We start from the raw sequence: 21,321 nt of genomic DNA, 5'->3' as shown, positions 1-21,321 counted from the left end.
AGCGGTCCAAGGACTTCGTCTCCTCTACTTCAACAAACCCCAGGGTCTGACGAACTGCTCTTACCAGATCGTCCATACCCTGGTGCCTAGAGTTTTCTTCTGACTCTATAATGGACACATCTGAATCGTCCAACAATTCCCCCTCCTCCTCTGAGGAACTCTCAGAGTCTGACACTGACCACAGCGCTTTAGCTGGTCTACGTCTTTTAACACTACGCTTGTGTCTGGGGTTCTCCAGTAGATGGGTAAGCCGGTCCAGGCCTTTAGCCACCGCTGACCAACCCACCTCTCCTATCTGGGAAACCCCTGGGAGGGTTGGGGAGTGAATTAAACCGACCCCTGGGGAAAATGACTCATCTGTCATTCCTACTGTTATACCCCGAGAAGCCACAGATGTAGATGGGATCTCAACTGGTTTAGATAACAGATTTACAAGGGTATTAACTCCCTGTGTTAAGGCAGCCGGACACTCAGGAGGATCTACCGTTATGGTGGAGGTGTCTATAGGCTGTTTCACAGGAGCCACAGTGCAGGCCGCACAGAGCCCCCCTGATCCAGCTGTTCACTTGTTAATTTAACATTACATTTTGAACAGACATTATGTTTGGTACGTGCTGTTTTGCTTTTATCTACCATCACAAGATAAGAAAAACTGAATAACGTTTCAAAATTCACAAACACTTCTCCAAATTATCAGAAAATACAGATTAGGTTATTTAACATAGTATTTCTGATTTAAATAAGACAGGCTTGGAGAACTTTATAGTTTTCTTATAAATAACAGTTCTCTCAACACATCATTGTCTTATAATATACATGTCTACACATGCACACACATACACACAGAAGAAATAAAAGTGATACTCAGCGGGGAATATATGTGTCAAAAGTGCACTTCTCTTCAAATGACTGCTGCAACTGTCCTCCTTTTGAACCAAAAGGGATCTTCCACGCGCTCACTCAGCAGGGGGGAGAAGCGGTGTTCCTCAAACACATTCCCCTTCCACTGGCTCTCCTTCGGTGTTATTTACTTTAACAGCGTTCTGCCCTTTCTTTTATCTTAGGGGAAAACCTGTTAGAATGTGTTCCCCGCTAGCGCTATCATTAGCGCGCCATCCTCAAGAATTCACTGCCATCCCATGGGAGGAGGAACTTGGTATACTCCAGCTAGCTTCCGGGGAACCTCAGCAGTAAAGGCGCTTTCTGCCTAATGGCAGCGCCCGTCCTGCATCAGCGGGGAGAGTCTCTTGCCGACTGCTTCCCGCTGTGAGAAGCGTTTCACCTTCTCTGTCAGCGGGGCCGCCCCCCTGACAGGCGCTTCTCCCACCAGTCAGCTCCGTTGTACACAGAGCCTCTCCCTGCTATCAAAAGAAAAAAACTGCAAAAGAAAAGGATAAAACCTATTACCAGTGAACCCTGTTCACTATGTCTCTTGGAGCTCTTCAGGTGCGACCTTCTTCCAAGGGCACCCAATTCAAACTGAGGTATGTGGGGAATTGGCGGGGGCGATATGCTGTCAGCTGAAAAACGTTAACTCTTTGGGTGCCAGACTCCTCCCCCCCGACTCAACCCCCATGGTTAAGGAGTGTCCCCCAGATGGATGTAAAAGAAATAATGAAATGCAAGTTGCCTGTTAGAATTTGGGTAAATTGTTATCTGCCCTCAATATTAAACAAACAATTCAGGTAGTGGGCAAAAAGACATGGAAAACACCAGTGTAAAGGAGGGTTACCAACTATGCTGAAAGCAAATCTTGCACACGTGTGGCTCATGCTTTTGGAAAATGATATCCCAGTAAGTGTAAAAACATTGCATTGGTTGCCAATAACCATGACCATTGCCGCTGCAAGGGGAGACTTGTGACTTTGAAATGGGTGTGGGTGTTGGAGTGATTTCGGTAGAAGCTTCTGTGACCTAGACAGCTCAATACCCTAATGTTTCACAAGCAATGTCTAAAGTGATGGCAGCATGGAACTGAGGAAACACATCAGCAACAAAGCACAAATAAAATTATCATACAGTCTAACCATGGCAGGTCTATAGATAAATATCAAAGTTCAAAGAGTAGAGGCTATCAATCCAGCTCAATAACTTTTCTAGATGAATATTATAAATCCCCAATCACTGGGTGTGATCATCCTCATGTGAAAAACATGATTGCACTTGAGTAATTACAATGTTAGTGTAGTACAAAGTTCTCAATTTTGCCTCCTTTGAAAAAATCAAGATAAAAGTTGTAAAGTTGTAATATCCACAACATACAAACTTGTAGATGGTGGTCTTTGTGGGTGCCAATAGTGGCCAAATTGTAAATAACCAACAGTTCAATCCTCTTCAGGCAACGATGGAAGCCATTAGGAAAGTAATTGATCCTTATTGTTATTAAATACAAAAAAGCAGCTTGTACCTTATTATCCGGAATGTAGTTCACTATAAATAATGGAGGCTGGAACGTCTCAAAATGGACAAATTACCAGGCAAATTAAATTGAGCCAGTTAAAAATTGAGCTGAAAATTCTTAAGGTGACCTGCACAGGTAGGTATCACCTGACCCATTTCTCTGCCACCTTAGAGGCAGATTCATTAGAGTGATATCACCATAGAGCATATAGTCAGGCTGCAGTGTATATAGAGCTGATCACACCGGGCAATCCACTAAGAATTTATGTTCTTGAGAACTGGATGTCATGTTAAAAATGCTATTCAATAGTGTGTGCATCTATCCATCTATCATTTTTTATTGATTTACATAGCACCAGCAGATTGCATTGTGCTTAATAGAGAATATTTAATCATTCACATCAGTTACCAAAGAAGAGTCTAGGGCTACTAGGAGTGAGCTCAGCTTTATTTACACAGTTCCTGGAAGCTAACTGAACATGCTCCTTAGAGTTAGGTTAAACTACTACTATTAGACTATGATTGCTGATGACTCAGTTCAGTAGGCTGCTTGAGTTGACCTGTACTTTTTTTTTTTCTAGTATTCGTATTCCTCTTTTCTCACACAGCACAGACCTACCTGAAGTTTCACACTTTTTTCACTGCAAATGCAATTTAGTATGTAACTAACTGATGCATCTGATGGTGATTGAGAGCTACAACTTACCTGGCAATAAGCTGCCTCAACTATTTTTTGATTGATATTAGTGACATGTTGTCCAGCTGAAACTCAAACTCATGATTTTATAAATTTACCTTCCTTTTGGTTATATACAACAAAAGGTTGTTTAACTTCTACTAGTTTGAATATGCAGAGTAAAACCTCTATGCTGACGACACCCAAATATACATCTCCATCCCTGACCTCCCCATTTCTGTACCTCGTTTAACCAACTGTCTCTTCTATATCCCCACACTACCTAAAGCTGAACATATTCAAAATAGAGCTCACAATCTTCCCTCCTCCAGGAGTCACCGTCTCCCCTCAAATCTCCCTCACAGTCAACACCACCACAATCTTCTCATTCTTCAAAACCCACTTGCCCTTTGCTTTATTCCTCACAACAAGTTGCTCTGACAGTCCTGTCGCCTCCACCTTAGAAATATTCCCAGAATGCGCCCTTTTCACTATCTCAGCTTCTCCTGTCCAGTTTCAATCCATTTTAAATGCTGCACCACTTTGCATGTCCCTACACTGGCTTCCCATATCCTCCAAAATCCAATTTAGTCACCTTTACCTAAAAAGCCCTCAACACCACCACCCATTCATGCATCTCAAATCTCTTTTCAAAATACTCCCCCTCTTAGATCCACCTCTGACCTGTGCCTCTTCTCTGGCAACTACCTATAACTCCTGTCTACAAGACATCTCACTTGCTGCTATCAATTAATGGAATTCCCTACCAAACCTAATTAGAGTCCCCCACAGCTTTCAAATCTTTAAACATTCTCAGAAAACCCATCTCTTTATTAGTGCTTAACCTACAAACACCTATACTACTTATACTAATGCATCCTCACAACTGTTCAAATATCCATTCTCAGCCGCATTCATTCCTATTGTATTATCTGTGCCCACTGCCAAATAGAATCTTTGTTTTCATGTCTGCATTTATATTTTCTACCTCATATGTGCCTGTTTTATGAATATAATGTTTTCCTCACTAATACAAATAATAATTAGGAAACGTATGTCATTTAAACCATTTCCAAGAGCTAGAAAGTTGACATTTGGCACCCTGGTAGTGATTAGGACACAATTGACAAGAAAGATCCAAAACACATTGATTGGAGTTTACATTCCAGTCTATGGAGCATTCATTGTTTCATTGTAAGAGAGCATGTAAATCCTCACATTCAGTGGTAAAATGCAGGCAGGTTGAGATATAACTGTTGACAGTTCTTCACCGCTAAGCTAGACTCACCAAGGCTCTATCTGTGTGGAGTTTATATACAAAAGTCTGAACAGCGCAACAAATCATGAAGACTCAAATCAACTATCTCATGGCATTCTTCAGCACTATCAATCCTTCAAGAGTTTTTTCCTCAAAACTGACACTGAGGAATGAAGCCTCTGTTTTTGTAGAACCTCACAGTTCTGCAACAGAACTTCGACTGTAAGTGGGCAGCCTGAAATCCCATGCCTTAAAGGCCACCATACTAGGTTGAGCTAAGGCAAACTTTGCCACAGAGTAAAACCATGCGAGTGATTTCAGACTAATTAATTTGATCATTTATCTATCTAGATCTTCTTAGTACTAATTGCTACAGAGATATGAACTAAAAGATTTTAGCATGGCAACAAGCGTTAAGGGGCTGTGTCACCATTCCGCTAAATCAGAGGAACAAAATTTTAAGAGACGACCACCACCTTTAAGTACTGTTACATAAAAAAAACTAAAGTGGCCTTGAAATGCCAAATCAAGATTTGTCTATAGAGTTCTGTGAAAAACAGAAGATAAATTTCGTAATTACCGCTTTCAAAACACCAAAGTAGAGATTTCTACTAAAATGCTGTCTCCTACTTTAAATTTGCCTCCAGAAGCCACTAGGATTAGACAGGACATATGAGCAGGAGGGAGAAAAACTAAATTTTGGAGAATTTTTAGAACAAATAGCAAACATAACATATAGGCAGTTCTTTTGCTGCAATAGGTAAGACTTAAAAATAAATGATTATGTACAGGATTGAACAGTTACGCACTAATGAGTCACCACTCATCTATCTAAAGCTATGTAGATTTTCACTAAATCTCCAGTCTTAGGGATTAACATACAATCTCTACAAATGCTAACTCTATCTAGTCCGGGCTTCTACATGCAAGAAGAACACAGGTCAACATAAATGTTCTTTTATATAGTCCACAAAGTTGTTGTTTTTAAACAAAGTTTAAATGTATACTATTTGGTAATTATGCATATATACAACCCAGCTTTGTTTACAACAAAATGAAGTACTTACCTTAGATGAGATAATTCTGTTGTCTGCAAACTTTTGAGGAACATAATGGCCATGTTGAGGGAACCTGTTTGCCACATATACCGTCCGTGTTTCACTATGATTCGGAGGGTCGCACCCCTTAAGAAATAACAGTTAAGCAAATTTAGCAAGACAAGCAGCATTACAAAAAAAGACTGTAAATTATTCACTTATTAAAACAGGAAGACATGAATTTAGATGAAAATTCAAGATATAAACCTGCTCAATTTGTTTAGCATTCTGTAGATACTTTTAAAATTTCAAGACTGTAAATATCTTAAAATGTAAGACATCTAAAACTTACTGTATCTTAATTTACAAAAGTTACAAACATGCATTTGCAGAGGAACAGCTGCTAAAAGCAAGACACAAAGTTGAATAGGCCAGATTATAAAATTGTAAGTGGGTCTCCTAAATAAAGTGGCTCTCGGGGTTGTAGGAGCTAAAATCAGGAAAAATCTTCTCTATGTGGTAATGTGAAATGGTAGATTGATATGCTTAATAAGGTAGAGGTTTTTTTTAAAGAAATCTTAATTCTTTCATTTTCAGATTTGAAGATGTAGCGCTCTTAGGTCACCTGTGAAGACTACGTATTAATGTAAGAAGCCTTTCTATCCGCCATAATAACTGGCTTCCTCACGGGTTGCAATATTGCTTTTATTGGTCTCTGTCTAAGCATAAGTTATAGGTCCTGAGATCTGGATGGGCCTGGGGGTTTAGGCTCTTTTGTGTAGGTTCTGGTGAACAAGACTTCTCTAAACACCCTCCTGGCTTCTGAGCTAAGCAAGTCATCACAGGTCCCTCTCGGTTCAATAAGCAATCATTTTGAAAAGGATAGTGGTTATTTGAGCATAGCATTGGGTGAAGCCATGAAACAATGCCTGGGTTCCTCATCTCCAAAGAACAAGCAAGCCACCGGGGAGTACAGTGAACAGCATTAAGGAAATAACATGGAGAGAAGTGTGCTTGGTACTGGGATTTGCTCCTGCTCTAGGTTATTTGGCTGCTGACTAAAAGGGATCCTAGTGAGCTGGCGTTGTAGTGCCGATGGTGGAACTATATAAATATAATTTAAAAAACAAAACAAAAAACATAATATTCCTGCATAATGAGTCAAGGGGATATTTAAGACTATGAAAATTACACTGAAGCACAGAAAAATATCAATGTCACAGCAGGTCTGTGCAGCAGAATTTTCACTGGTCCAGTGTGTAGACCCCTGTGTGAGGTTTCTGAGGAGGGTGACAGCGATTGGACCAATGAAGTAGCCGTAATAGTGAACACCATGGCTCTCAATGGTGCTCAGTGTGTTGCAGCAAAATAAATTTTCCACTTAATCGGCAATACACGTTTAAAAATTAACCTGTTAAAAATGTGTTGATTTCAAAATATGCAAATGTAAGCCACAATTTCCTCCTATGCAAACATGAAGCAATCTTACAGTAAGTTTTGTACATAAGAAATAATAGAGTTACATTATCTAAACAGTTTACCCTTTTTGCAATATTCCTAAAAGCAGAACTTTCTGTACATACTGTGAACACCCTGTCAACCAAAAACATAAACCCCACATACAGATAATTTTAAGGAGGATTTAATGGTTTTGTTCAGCATTACTCTTTGCTGCTGTGGAGGTAGAGTATAAAGCTGGGCTGTCAAAAATGGCAGGAAGAATCGGAAGTGACCCAGAATTCATGTATGAATACTTGCTCATCCATAAGTAAATGAAACTACCAATTTTTCAGATTAATGGCTCTGGAAGCAAACCTTGTTGATGGTTGGAGCGCTGCAGGTAATACAATTTTATGGTGGAATTCAATTGACTGTTACTTGTGAGAATAACACGGCCTGCACACTATTACCGTTAGTATGGTCATTTTTAACCCGGTTATATGCTCGCGGCTTTCAGAGCTGCGTGCAAAAATAAGTGTTCAAATGACCATACTAACGCTAATGATGCGCACTATTACTATAGTAACGGTTATAGTGCGTGGGCCGCATTATTCTCACAAGTAATGCTGTCAATTGATTATATATCTATAATCAATATATATAGCCTATATATCTCATACACATATGTATTATTTTTAAAGGGGTTGTATAAAACGGAGAAAAAAAAAAAGGAGGGGGGTGGGAGGGAAATACCAGTTTTTGTACTTGCAATGTTTTCTCCCTTTTCAAGAATTCCTGCTCACTTTCTCTTTCAGATACTGCCTGTCAGTGACCTCATTCACATGCAGACACTCCCTAGAACTACAATAATGAGGTGGGTCTAGGTTAGAGCAGTCAGTGATGCTCTGTTTCAGTACTGCCTATATAAAGAGCAGGCAGCATGCTCTGCTTACACAGGACTTCCCTCCACTACAACAGAGGAAATCCCTCCACCAATCAGCAGCAAGCTCTCTTCATCTTAAGCATACTACACAGGAGTGATTAACAACACATAAATATTTTATATATATATATATATATATCTCTAATACATAAATGCTTAGTGGCGTCTGTCTGTGGAAAAAAAAACAAACAAGTTGCAGCGCCACCTGCTGGGCAGAGTTATACACTGACCTACTAAATTCTTAGGGGCATATTCAATTAGCTTTCGGATTCGCGGTAACGCGCGTTACCGCGAAAAGTGCGCGTTCTTGCGGGTATTACGGTACCGCATTAACATGGGGCTGCGAACGAAAATCCACGTTATTGCGGTAACGTGTATTACGTTTCGCGGCTGTTCGGCGCGTTACTGCAAATCCGAAAGTATATATATATATATATATATATATATATATATATACTATATAAATGCCTAGTGGCGTGCGGAAAAAAAAAAACCAAGCTGCAGCGCCACCTGCTGGGCAGAGTTATACACTGACCTATATATTTCTTGAAGGAGAAGTGACAGTTGGGAGTGGTTGGTGGTTGCCGGGGGTGACAGTGGGGAGTTTTTAACACCTTAAGTAGCTTGATGAAGGATGTGGCGATGAAGATGAAGGATGAGGTGATGGAGAAAAATGATGAGGTGGTGACATGTGGACAAAACCACGTGAAAAAAGGGCGCTTGCGTCGGGAAGTAACGCTCTTCCCCTGAGGAGGCCTGGGCTAGGCCCAAATGCATGACAAGAACCTTTTTAACACCTTAAGTAGCTTGATTTGACTATAATGCATGAGTATCATGCACGGGTTAACGTGTGTGTATGTGTATATATATATATATATATATATATATATATATATATATATATATATATATACATACACACACACACACTATTGTATGCATACTCGTATATGTGGACACACATCCAGATAACCTGATTGATCGCCTCATATTATGCACGTGTAATGTTATAGTGTTTATTAGATTCACATTGTGCTAGGTTCTCCCTTCCTCTGCATATCTATCTACTGGTAACCAAAAGGGGCCATTATCATCCACTGACAGGAGGTTTACGGTTGTGTATGAGGTGGCCTGGCCATTGCAGGTCAACCATATTTATTTATAATAGTTTGAGGTCAGTTAATATTCAATTAACACCTATCTATGTGACAACATACTGCACTATTAGGATGGCTTCTAATTATTTTTTTGCAAGTATATACTGACTGACAAAACAGGTTGGATTTGCCTGTTCATCTAGTTGATTTTTCTACATTTACATGTCATAATTGTATCGCGATGCTGAACATAATCCTTACATTGTAAATCCATATGGCCAGGGACTTCTATACGTTATGTTTAAAAACACGTCTTATCTATTGTATAGCACTTTGAAATATATTGCCGCTTTGTGAAGTATTAGTATTCTTATTAATAGACATTACAGATAATTAACCCTTCGGCATTTGCCCATTTTATTTCTTCTTTCTTACATCATGGATATAAAATAGATTCACAGGGGAATGCTCACCACCGATCAAATCACCAGTCCTCAGCCCTAACATTACAGTGTTCTCCATAACCAGTCCTCAGGGAGCCCTAATACAGTGTTCTCCATAACCAGTCCTCAGGGAGCCTTAATACAGTGTTTTCTATAACCAGTCCTCAGGGAGCCCTAACAATACAGTGTTCTCCATATACAATCCCCACATTACTGTGGCAAGCTATAAAACAATGCTTTGTAATTACCATTTCCCTTGGTTTGTTTCTTCAGCCTGTCATTAATAATTTATAATTCTGCACTGTCTGCATACTGTCATGTGACAACCATGTCAATCACAAGCACACGGCACATGATGTAGTGAGTAGGGAGGTGTTGCAATGCCCCCATGAGCTCTGTCTGCATTGTAAAATCCTCGCACTTCAGGGTCACGTCATGCTGAGGGTCTGCAAGGGTGACCGGCCATATTCGTTTGCCCTCCATAAAGATTTTGATAATGAATTATTGGAGGACAGCCAAGAAAAAAATAAGAAGCAGGTTTTAAAAATACTTTTTAAAAGGGAAAATAATGTGTAGGTTGGAATGCTGCTTTAAAACTACAACCAAAATTTTTTTAAATCTAGTACATGGTGGCGTACAGTAAAGTAATTTGCATATATACCAAACTAAAGTTTTATGGCCACAGTAATCAATTTTTGCCCAAATTAACAAAATGTTATGGTAAGTGCACAGTTCTGCATGCAGCAATTGCAGCAAATGTGCAATACATGCTTAAAAGGTTCATAACTTGCTATTTAAAGAAGAAAAAACACTCCTATGTGGATTTGCTGCTTTAGTCTAGAAGGCACAATGATGTCCGTTTTCCCCCAACACCAAATCAGGATGAAGGTCTTGTGAAAGTATCTTAATAAGAACCCAGATATCTAAAAAATAATTCTTTTAAAGAATAAAACAAATCAGTTTATTAGCACATGCATTGGATAAATTCCATTTGCAAAATATTTGTGGACCATCTGTATTGAGCAGACTATGGACCTTGCCTGGTTACAATTACAGAATTTAATTACAAGAAGCCTGAATGCAGACTGCCATAAACATCGTGACTCATTTGTCAATTTGCTTAGTTGTTCAGATTTGCCATTTCCAGTCCTGGCTACTGCTCAATTGTTGTACAGTGGAGAAGCAGAAATGGTATCAGTGTATGCTGTTGTCATACGGTATTGACCTATTATTCAAGATATAATACAATTGTATTTTGCGTAGTAATAATAATAATAAATAAAACACAGATGCTTGGTACTATTTGTACTTCAAAACGGCAAATCAAACTACATTAAGTAAAATTTCAAAGTGTCAGACAAAAATTATGTATATCATTTATTAGGGAAAAGAATTCAACCACTAGGAAATATTTCTAAAAACTGCAACTGTCAAATGGACACTGGGAACAGCCATGTCACACTTTTCATATTTCAGTGTAACAAAACGATGCAAATGAGATAGAGAAAACGACGAATATTTGTCCAGAATACCAAACCAGGGTTTATTTACACAGTCCTTCATGAAGTGGATCATGAAAAGAAAATGTCTGCTGCACAATTCAACTCTTTGCAGCAAAAAGCTGCATATAACATTTACAAACCTTAGCGTAAAAGAAAATAAACTTTTCCCATTGATGCAGAAATGATCTTCACCCCCCCCCCCCCACCCCCTAAACTTGTGCAGCCACCATATGGGAGTGCACTGACATTAGTGGTACCGAGAAGAAAAACTAAAAAAAAAAGGCTCTAAGAAGCGAGTGGCAGGGAAATGAATACAGTTACCCTGACCAGTAGGTGAGATAAATTCACCCAGAGAACAGGGAGTGCACAAGGCCACAAGAGAGGAGCCTGCAGTGGGGAGTGAGAGAAACACCAGTTTCATCCACATCCTGTGAAACGAACATGTGAATGTTACTATTGCGAGATGTTATTTCTTCAACTCCCACGGAAACAGAGATTTGCTGCAACTGTGTGCATGCTGGAGACCACAATAAAAGTACTTTTTTTTTTTCTAGAACAATCTTCTTTTATTTTTTTCACCCTATGAAATGATCTGGGGCCTACCTATTGCAATAGTATAAAATGTTACACGTGCTGCCTCTGCACTGCTTGGACTTTACCATTATTAAACCTGCACATGCGGGGCACCTGGTTGCTTTACTCACAGGGGCTTGAGGCAACAGAAATGAAGTAGCTAATCCAAGTGTGTTTCAGAGATAGGTGTCACGGACAGCACACACACCACTCAAACAGGGGACTACACTAAACTAAAAATTATAATGAATTATTCAACATTAATGAATTGCTCTACAGTGTATTGCATTTTAGCTTCCTTCCACTAACAGTGATCATTTGTGCGCATTTCATTTCAATAATTACTCTTATATAATGCCAAATGGAAGACACATGAAACAAATTAGTATTAATAAACTTTTGAATTTTGACCCTGGAGAATTATATAATGCTGTATATCCTCTTTTTTTTTTTTTTTTTTTTAATTGATGGCACAAATCAAAGCAACCCCATAATAATTGTAGTAACCCACTGTTCTGCTAAACTTCCACAGATGGTAGCACCCATTCCAGTGCAATGGCGTGTTCTTTAAATTATTGGGTATGTGCTCTGCCTTTGAGGTCCATGCATAGAGAAAACTACGATAGTAGCAGAGCCTGCTTCCTTATAAAAGTGGTCATACCAGTCATGGGCAAAACTACCAAGTAGGTAAAGAACCCTGGGGCTCATAATCCATCACCGCAGTTGCCTGATTTTTTATCTTAATTTACCTTCTTAATCCAGCAATTTTGAATCCACACTACCCTTCATCTGTCTCTATATGCCTTTATTTAATCCCAACCTCTTTCTAACCCACATCTGATCTGCCTACCACTAGTCACAGCTTCATGCAAGGCAAGCAAAATGCTGGGGCTTATTCTCTACATCTCCTGAGGGAGAAGTTAGAGGGGGTTAGAGGAGAATATATTTATATATTTTTTTCACTTGATACACCACCCCCCCCCCCCCCCCACCTACCTATTTCCACCACTGTGTGCTGGTGTGTGTGTGTAATTGTGTCCAATGCGTAAGAAAATAAACTATAAAAGCATAGATAATACAGTGACAAAGCAGCAGCACAGGCAAGATACCTGCCCAATTTAGGACTACCTGTAAGTATCTATATGCTGTTCGCTTTGATATTTTGCTTTCTGTTAATACATATCCATTGTTTAAGCCACTCTATACTGTACCACGGAAGCAAATAGGGAACGCTGTTCTCCTGTTGCACCATAAAGATTTTGCATGCAGCATGTTGACAGTGGAATTGCTACAGTTACCAGGAGAACAGAATCTTACTTCCTTATTATAGTAAGTGAGCGCATCCCAGCAAATCCACTTTTAGGACGCCATGGTTTCCGGGTCAGGAAATCTCGGCATTCTGAAGCACACATATAACCCAGCCCTTAATGCTAATTTAGCCAAAATCACCAGAATTTAATCAACTACCAGAGTTGGCAAAGAATGAACCTAATACCTGGACAGCTTAAGATACTCAATTTAACTAGAATTTCTACAACAAAAAGGTTTTGACAGTCATGATTTAGGACCAACTGCCAGCTAGGTAGTCTCTTAATTTACTGTATGTCTTCTCAGGACATGTTGCTAAAAACAAGATAGTGTTACCCTTAATCCATGGAAGTATCAGTGTTCAGAAACGAGACACATATTCCAACAACTGTACAGCGATGAAATCAGCCCAAAATTATGAAAATATTTCACAACAAGAATAATAAAATAGTGCAATTATATAATAACACCACTTAAAATGCCAGGGGGGAAAGACACCTATAAGAGCAGCTGTGACTATGTTTATTTGCAGAAACACATAAATAGTTAAAAAACCATGAGGTCCAAAAAGGTGAAGTTGCAAATATATAAAAGATTACAGCTATGAAATCCATATCATCACGTTTTACTTATGGCTGGATATTGCTACATAAATTGTAAGGACGGCACCACTTTCACCCTCCCTAGGGTGACTTGTCAAATAATGCTCTCCAGACATACAGTGACAGAGTTGCAGAAATGCACTGTGTGGATTGGTTGAGTCATACCCTGGGGCAGGGCCAGTGATGTTACAGCAGTTCAAATGATTAAAGACTTGGATATTTTACCTGTACCAGATCCCATTAGAATGCTGTGAAAAGGATGCAGGAGGAGCTTTAGCTGTCTACTGAAGTGGGGCACTACTGTAATATTTTAGTTTTAGTAACACTGCAGTGGACATATTTTCTCAAATAATGAACATAACTAAAAAATTATGGTTTAGTGAACCTGTAAATCCAAAGTGAATTGCAGTTAAACTAATATTATTATTACATTTACAATTATACTATAGTTCAAAATGAATTCTGCAGGTTTATATTCTATCCATTTTAAAAGACCATGTAAAAGACACAATTTGACATTAATGTATATTGAAGTTTGTATTACTGTGCTAAATACTCTACATGAAATAACTAAGCTCTCCTTCACCTCTATTGAGCAGGCTGACACATTAGGGGAGAGGTGCTTCTATACAAACCACTGACAAGCAAAGTGTTTAACACTGGTAATCTCGTTACAATCAGGGGCAAACGCAGGATTTGGGGAGGGGGGTTTCCACACCACGATACAACTGGGCGTGTCCAGCATGTGTAGGGGCGTGGCTACAAACACACACCGTGTCAAACACACAGATATTTAAAATGTACCAAACACAGACACACACAAACACACAGGATCAAACACACAGATATGCAAGCTGTCACATACACACACACATACATAAACACAGATATGTAAGCTGTCACATACACACACACATACATAAACACAGATATGTAAGCTGTCACATACACACACACATACATAAACACAGATATGTAAGCTGTCACATACATAAACACACAGGATTAAACACACAGATATGTAAGCTGTCACATACATAAACACACAGGATTAAACACACAGATATGTAAGTTGTCACATACACACACATACATAAACACAGATATGTAAGCTGTCACATACACACACATACATAAACACACACATACATAAACACACACATACATAAAAAAAATTGGATTAAACACACAGATATGTAAGCTGTCACATACATACACACATACATAAACACACACATACATAAACACACAGATATGTAAGCTGTCACATACATACACATACATAAACACACAGGATCAAATACACACACAGACATGTAAGCTGACATATACACTGACACTCACATACATGCACACATGCTTACCTTCTTCTTCTGCTGCTGCCTCCTGCATAACACCCATGCTGGCCGTGTGGGAGGAAGGGGCGGGGCCACACTGCCGGCAGAGAGCTGTGCTCACACAGCAGGGGACTGACTGGGGGATGATTACAAGCAGTAGTGGCTGGTCCCAGGAGACACCCCAGGTAGGACAGGGGTTTCTGGGGACTAGGAAACCCCCCCTGGGTGCGCCCCTGACAATGGCACCTGTCAAGGGGTGGGCTATATTAGACAGCAAGTAAACAGTAATTTCTTGAAGTTAATGTGTTGGAAGCAGAAAAAATGGGCAAGCATAAGGATCTGAGCAACTCTGACAAGGTCCAAACTGTGATGGCTAGACGGCTTGGTCAGTCAATTTCCAAAATGACAGGTCTTGTGGGGTGTGCTCGGTATGCAGTGGTCCGGCGACAGGATCATGGGTACCCAAGGCTCACTGATGCTCACGGGGAGGGATCCCCGTGAGCATCAGTACGCCTAGCCCATCTGGTCTAATCCCACAGAAGAGCTACTGTAGCACAAATTGCTGAAAAAGTTAATACTGGCTATGATAGAAAGGTACAAACACACTAAATTTTCCACCAACCTATAAATTGATTGAGCAGCTTCCACTTCTGTATTTGTATGATAGAAAGGTGTCAGAGGACACAGTGCATCGCAGCTTGCTGCACATGGGGCTGTGTAGCCGCAGATGGTCAGAGTCCCCATGCTAACACTCGTCTATCACTGAAAGCACCCACAATGAGCACGTGAGCGGCAGAAGTGGACCATGGAGCAAAGGAAAAAGGTGGCCATGCCTGATAAGTTTCTTGTACATCATGTTGACGGCCGGGTGTATGCGCGCCGTTTACTTGGGGGACAAGAAGACACCAGAGTACACTATAGGAATAAGGCAAGTCAGCAGGGGCAGTGTGATGCTCTGAGCAATGTTCTGCTGGGAAACCTTGGGTCCTGGCATTCATGTGGATGTTACTTTGACAAGTACCTAAACATTATTGCAGACCAAGTACACCCCTTCATGGCAGCGGTATTTCCTGATAGCAGTGGCTTCTTTCAGCAGGATAATGCACCCTGCCACACTACAAAAATGGTTCAGGAATGGTTTGAGGAACATGACAGAGTTCAAGGTGTTGACTTGGCCTCCAATTTCCCCAGATCTCAATCCAATCAAGCATCCGTGTGTTGTGCTGGAAAAACAAGTTCGAACTATGGATGCCTCTCCTCACAAGTTACAGGGTTTAAAGGATCTGCTGCTAACGCCTTGGTGTCAGATACCACAGGACACTTTCAGAGGTCTTGCGACGTCCATGTTGCAACTGGTCAGAGCTGTTTTGGCATCAGGAGGGGGAACTACACAATATTAGGCAGGTGGTTTTAATGTTGTGGCTGATTGATGTTTAACTGCACAAGCAGTGTCACAGTTCTGTAGACTAAATTTATACACAGGGGCAGTAATGTCACTGCAGCTGAAATTACTGCAGTTTCGGTTGCAAATTTTTATTTTTTACCGTGCATTAGATTCCATGAGGATACTGCCCTAAAGCTCTGGGAAGAGCTTCAGCTATGTGTAATGGAGAGTGGAGATACTATTTTACTTTTTAACAAAGCTGCAGCAGAATGTCAGGTTAACACTGAATAATATATTTCACTTTTATGGCTCGTATGTGAACATTGAAATTTTGGAGTTTAGTTGTCCATTCTGTTTTCCCTAGTTACCCTTAAATTCTTAACACATATTCAGTCTAGTACTAGGACACATAATTCTAACACACTGGTTCGGGAATCACTGCCGTAAAGGTTGTGCACATTCTGCATCTATTGGTTGTGATGGAAATTAAGGCAACACAGTAGAACTGAAATATACCCATACAAAAATAAGGTTTGGCCAATGAAAAGATGTTCTAATTTTCTCTGTAAGTGGATTCACACCAAGTATGAAAAGGTATTTTACTTTAAGTACAGAAATAAACATCTCCCATCTTCAGAATATGGCAGTAGATATCACAATGTTTCTCTATTCTAAGATTCAGGAATGACCTGTGTTTTCTGCAGTCATATCAGCTTGCTCTTTTGGCTCCTACACAACTACACCATATGCACTCAGACTTAATCCCATTGTCTGTCACTCATTATAGTGCTTAAAGTCTATTTGGAGAAATCAGTCTTTGTTACAGTAGATGTGTATGCTAGAGGGAGCATAAAGTCTGATTAATAACATCTAAAATTGTTTCAGCAAATGTAATAGTACAACTTACATTTAAACAAAAAAACAAACATTTTTAAGTAAAAAAAAAAAAAAAAGGATTTGAACGAGATGTTTTTATAAGACATATAACATTTTAAGCATGGTTACTAAATGGCTTTCATCTTCCAAACTAAAAAGCAACATTAATTTCCAGCATTGCTGGGTAAAGAAATTGACAGAGCCAAAAGCAATAATGGGAGGGGGAGGTGGCATCCATGAGCAACTATCTTCATTGTCAAGGGTCACCTGTAGTGAATGCATCATCTTGGATTTGTTAGAAGTTAGTGTGTGATCAGCCATTTAGAGGGACACCCACATTGCCCTGATCACTTCCATTCCTGCCAGTAGCCTACAGTTTATGATATTTTCCAGGCACACATATGAACTAATTCCTATCAATGATGGATGATCTGGCAACCAGTTTCCAAATCAGGCTTTAAAGTATATGTCCACATTTACCTGCTTGCTGTATCCAAATTAGTTATGAGATACAGCTAACTTATCTGTAATGGCTGCCTTGCTAGACATGGTTCACTTGGTTTCCAGGGCATGCCTATATTATGGCTGGACCATCATCCTGCTGTATATATCATTCAGGGTGCTGAAGAACAAGCACAAATAGCTAGAGAGAACGTCCAGCTGAAAGATGCAGCCATGGGGTGGTACAGTCCAAATGTTAACTAACAGAAGGTTCCCAGTGGCAACTAGGCTAAACCTTGTTCAGCAAGACAGATGTTAAAGCTACAATTGCCGGACAAGCCCTTCTTCTGAATAAAATTACATTTAGAGTATGACTTCTTAAAATATAGCAAAGTAAGTGGACATCTCTATTAAAATGTATCTGGTAAATTAAAATGAATTAAAAAAAAAAAAAAAAAAAAAAGCTTTGACTAGTAGTAGAAGCAACAAATTTAAGTAATGGTGATAACTGTCAAAGACTGCCCATTTTCTTGTATGATTCTGTACAGGAAAAGGATATGCAAAACAGTTTAAGTCTACCAAGGAAATAAATACTCCATTGAGGAATCCACATAATATTTTAAACATTGGGGAAAACAAGATCATGAGATTGACAAACATAACCTCTTCAAATACAGAAAATAATATATTTATGCAGTGCTCCATATGTGGGGCAGCACAGTGGCTTAGCGCTTCTGACCACGGCCTTATCTGTATGGTGTTTGCATGTTCTCCCCGTGTTGGTTTACTTTGGTTTCCTCCCACACTCCAAATACATACTGGTAGGTTAATTGGCTGCTATTAAATTGACATGAGTCTCTCTCGGCCTGTGTGTGTATGTTAGGGAACTTAGTCTGTAAGCTCCAATGAGCCAGGGACTGATGCGAGAGTTCTCTGTACAACACTGCAGAATCAGTGGTGCTATATCTACTATATAAATGCCTAGTGGCGTGTGTGGGGAAAAAAAACAAGCTGCAGCGCCACACGCTGGGCAGAGTTATACACTGACCTATATATTTCTTGAAGGAGAAGTGACAGTTGGGAGTGGTTGGTGGTTGCCGGGGGTGACAGTGGGGAGTTTTTAACACCTTAAGTAGCTTGATGAAGGATGTGGCGATGAAGATGAAGGATGAGGTGATGGAGAAAAATGATGAGGTGGTGATATGTGGACAAAACCACGTTAAAAAAAGGGCGCTTGCGTCGGGAAGTAACGGTCTTCCCCTGAGGGGGCCTGGGCTAGGCCCAAATGCATGACAAGAACCTTTTTAACACCTTAAGTAGCTTGATTTGACTAGAATGCATGGGTATCATGCACGGGTTAACTTGTGTGATGATATATATATATATAAATATAGATGAGTATATACACCATTCATACTGCACCAAAGAATAGGGTTTTTGCCTGGGCAAGCCCAGACGACCCAGTCCGAGGCGTAGTATAAATGGTGTCAGGTTTAATTCCTGGTTCTAATGACCTGGGAATTAGACCCAGGACTTTTGGTGGGGTAATTCCCGGGTCGCCTGCACTATGAATGGCGAGACCCATGTTTTTCAACCTGGGTCTCACCAAAACACAATTATAAAGTTGAAAAAAAAAAAAAAAACAACATCACAAGAGGAGTCAATCAGATTTCAGTCAAACAAAAAAAAAAAAAATAATGTCCTAACAACATTCACCAGGTATATACATCTGCTTACAATGTACATTTCCTTTAAAGATAGTACAGAATACATAAATCCACAACCCAAACAAATGTAAACACCATTCTAATTACCAGAGCAATCATTACACGTTTTAAGAAACATATTCACAACATTTTTAAACTTAACCAGAATATGTAATAATGTCAACCGCATTTTTTAGAACCACAGACAACTATTTCAAAAGTGTAATTAAAGACAGTAAAAAGGGAACAGACGTTTTGCAACATTTTCTTCAAACCAGAAAAACTGACATTACACAGAGAGGTTCAGCAAAGATCTGTGGCGTTTCACCTGAATAGTTACAATCTGCTCACATGTAACCAGGTGTAAGTGATCTGTATATTATGTGGATGCTAATTGTGATCCAAAATATTCAAATATCCTATTGCTACACAGAAAGTTATGTAACTCTCCAACCCCTCATTGTCTGACAGGTACACTTCTGTCACTACAGTCCCACAAGCTGCCGTGTTCTGTTTATTACCCTCCTACCGCTCGGAATTGAGGACAATAGAAGGATAAAGACAAAATAAAAAAGTTGTGAACAAACTGAGATTGAGGCCTACAGAGGTCCCCGGTCTTTCCTGCACTGCTGCCCACGATCAGTGTGACTCGGAGGAGAGCTACGTACCAGCAGCTCCCAGACCCAGCGCACCAGGAAGCAGTCCCTCCAGGAATCCATGGCCGGCTGGCGGCGGCTAGTGCTCCTGCTCTCGCATGGCCCCACTGGGAAGGAGACGGTTTGGCGGTGACTCCCCCGCTGCGAGTCCCGGCCCCGGCCGTCAGATCGCTCCGTGATGCGCGTCCACGCCAGCGCTGGAGGAAGTCGGGGCCGCGCACGGGTTGAGAACCAGGACAGGATCGGATTACGCCCAATCTGTGTTACGTCAGGGAAGTCGGTGACGTCTACTACTAAAAGCAGGAGCTGGTTCTTGTGGGTGGCGATGACATGTTTGATGTGGGGTCAAAAACAAAATATAAATAATGTTTGGGCGGTTTGTTTGTCTTTTACACAATAGGACCATGTAGTGAAATGATTCTGTGTTGGTGACTAACTTCACCCCCATGTACTACAGCGCTCACTGTATGGGTGTCATTCAGTGACACACATCACTGGGTGTCATTCAGTGACACACATCACTGGGTCCATGTGTAGGCGCAGAAAGAGTTTTGCGTGCAAGTTCGGACTGGGAGACAAAAGTAACACCGACCAATACCAGCACAGACATGTACTCTACCTGCTCCCCTCAGCCGGTCACACTGATCATATTCTGCCATTCTCATCCCACTTTCTTATTGCACTAAAATGGACTACATGTTTTTTTACACTAATTAATTCAGGTTATTGCAGTTAATGGGGAAAGCACACTGCGAAAGGTTGGCAGCTATGCACATATTCAAAAGAAATCCAAAAGGTTGCACATAGCTGATATTGAAGTATTTATACTAGTATGGGGGAAAACAATGAAGTAGAGGTTATGGCAATTGATTTTGAAGAGAGGGTAAATCCTGATTATTGACATACAGGATAAAAACTTGGGGAAACAATGTAGTGCAAATTGTTTCAATTACTGACAAAGCACTGTACTGGATAAACAAAGGCTACTACTAATAATATTAACAAATGTTCTTTATTGGATACCACATGTTGAGATATCCTGCATCCACTTTATTGGATGCACTACCATACATATAAGATCAGGATCCAGTTAGAGGCTTGGTTGCAGGGGGAGCATTTTCCCCTAAGACAGTGGTTCCCAAACTGTGCGCCACGGCTCCTTGGGGTGCCTTGGTGATATCACAGGGGTGTCGCAGCCAGGACCAGTGGTAAGCAAGTTGGGGGGGACTACTTGGTAATTATTTTGACTTAGGGATGCCTTGAAAAAATTATGGAGACCCTAAGGGTGCCTCGAACTGAGAAAGCTTGGGATCCACTGCCCTAAGCCATTCTCCTTGTCCATATCTCCATTCTGTCCCGATTTCGGTAGGACAGTCCCAGTTTTTAGCTCTGTCCCGCTGTGCCATTTGGGGAAGTTGTGTCCGGATCAGGAAGTTGGAAGGTATCTTTTGTTTACTGCTGTTGTTGTTCACACTATTCGGTAACTTTTCAACATATTACATTACTTTTATACTATTTATATAGATTTATTTTATTTTTATTTCTATAATCTTATATGCTAATATTTATTTACCACCATTAGATCTTAAATAACATTTTTTAACTTAAAAAAAACTTGTAGCTTGTTATCACTGTAAGAGTA

The 21,321-nt window shown here is 40.2% G+C and overlaps 1 protein-coding gene across 5 annotated transcripts in view; it reads right to left on the bottom strand.

The window, feature by feature from the left end:
- Positions 1 to 19,932, bottom strand: part of ATP11B (ATPase phospholipid transporting 11B (putative)) — a 90,829-nt gene extending 70,897 nt beyond the window's left edge. For all 5 annotated transcript variants that reach the window (XM_075202190.1, XM_075202189.1, XM_075202187.1 and 2 more), the window contains exons 1-2: positions 19,692 to 19,932; positions 5,402 to 5,518 (exon numbers count right to left, since the gene is read on the bottom strand). In XM_075202190.1, coding sequence (XP_075058291.1) covers positions 5,402 to 5,518; positions 19,692 to 19,742 — 168 coding nt within the window. In that variant the 5' untranslated portion in view covers positions 19,743 to 19,932. The remainder of the gene's footprint in view (positions 1 to 5,401; positions 5,519 to 19,691) is intronic.
- Positions 19,933 to 21,321: the final 1,389 nt, after the last annotated feature.

This window comes from Mixophyes fleayi, chromosome 3 (genome assembly GCF_038048845.1).
Source record: "Mixophyes fleayi isolate aMixFle1 chromosome 3, aMixFle1.hap1, whole genome shotgun sequence".
Lineage (NCBI taxonomy): Eukaryota > Metazoa > Chordata > Amphibia > Anura > Limnodynastidae > Mixophyes > Mixophyes fleayi.
This window is presented reverse-complemented; position numbering and strand designations above follow the sequence as displayed.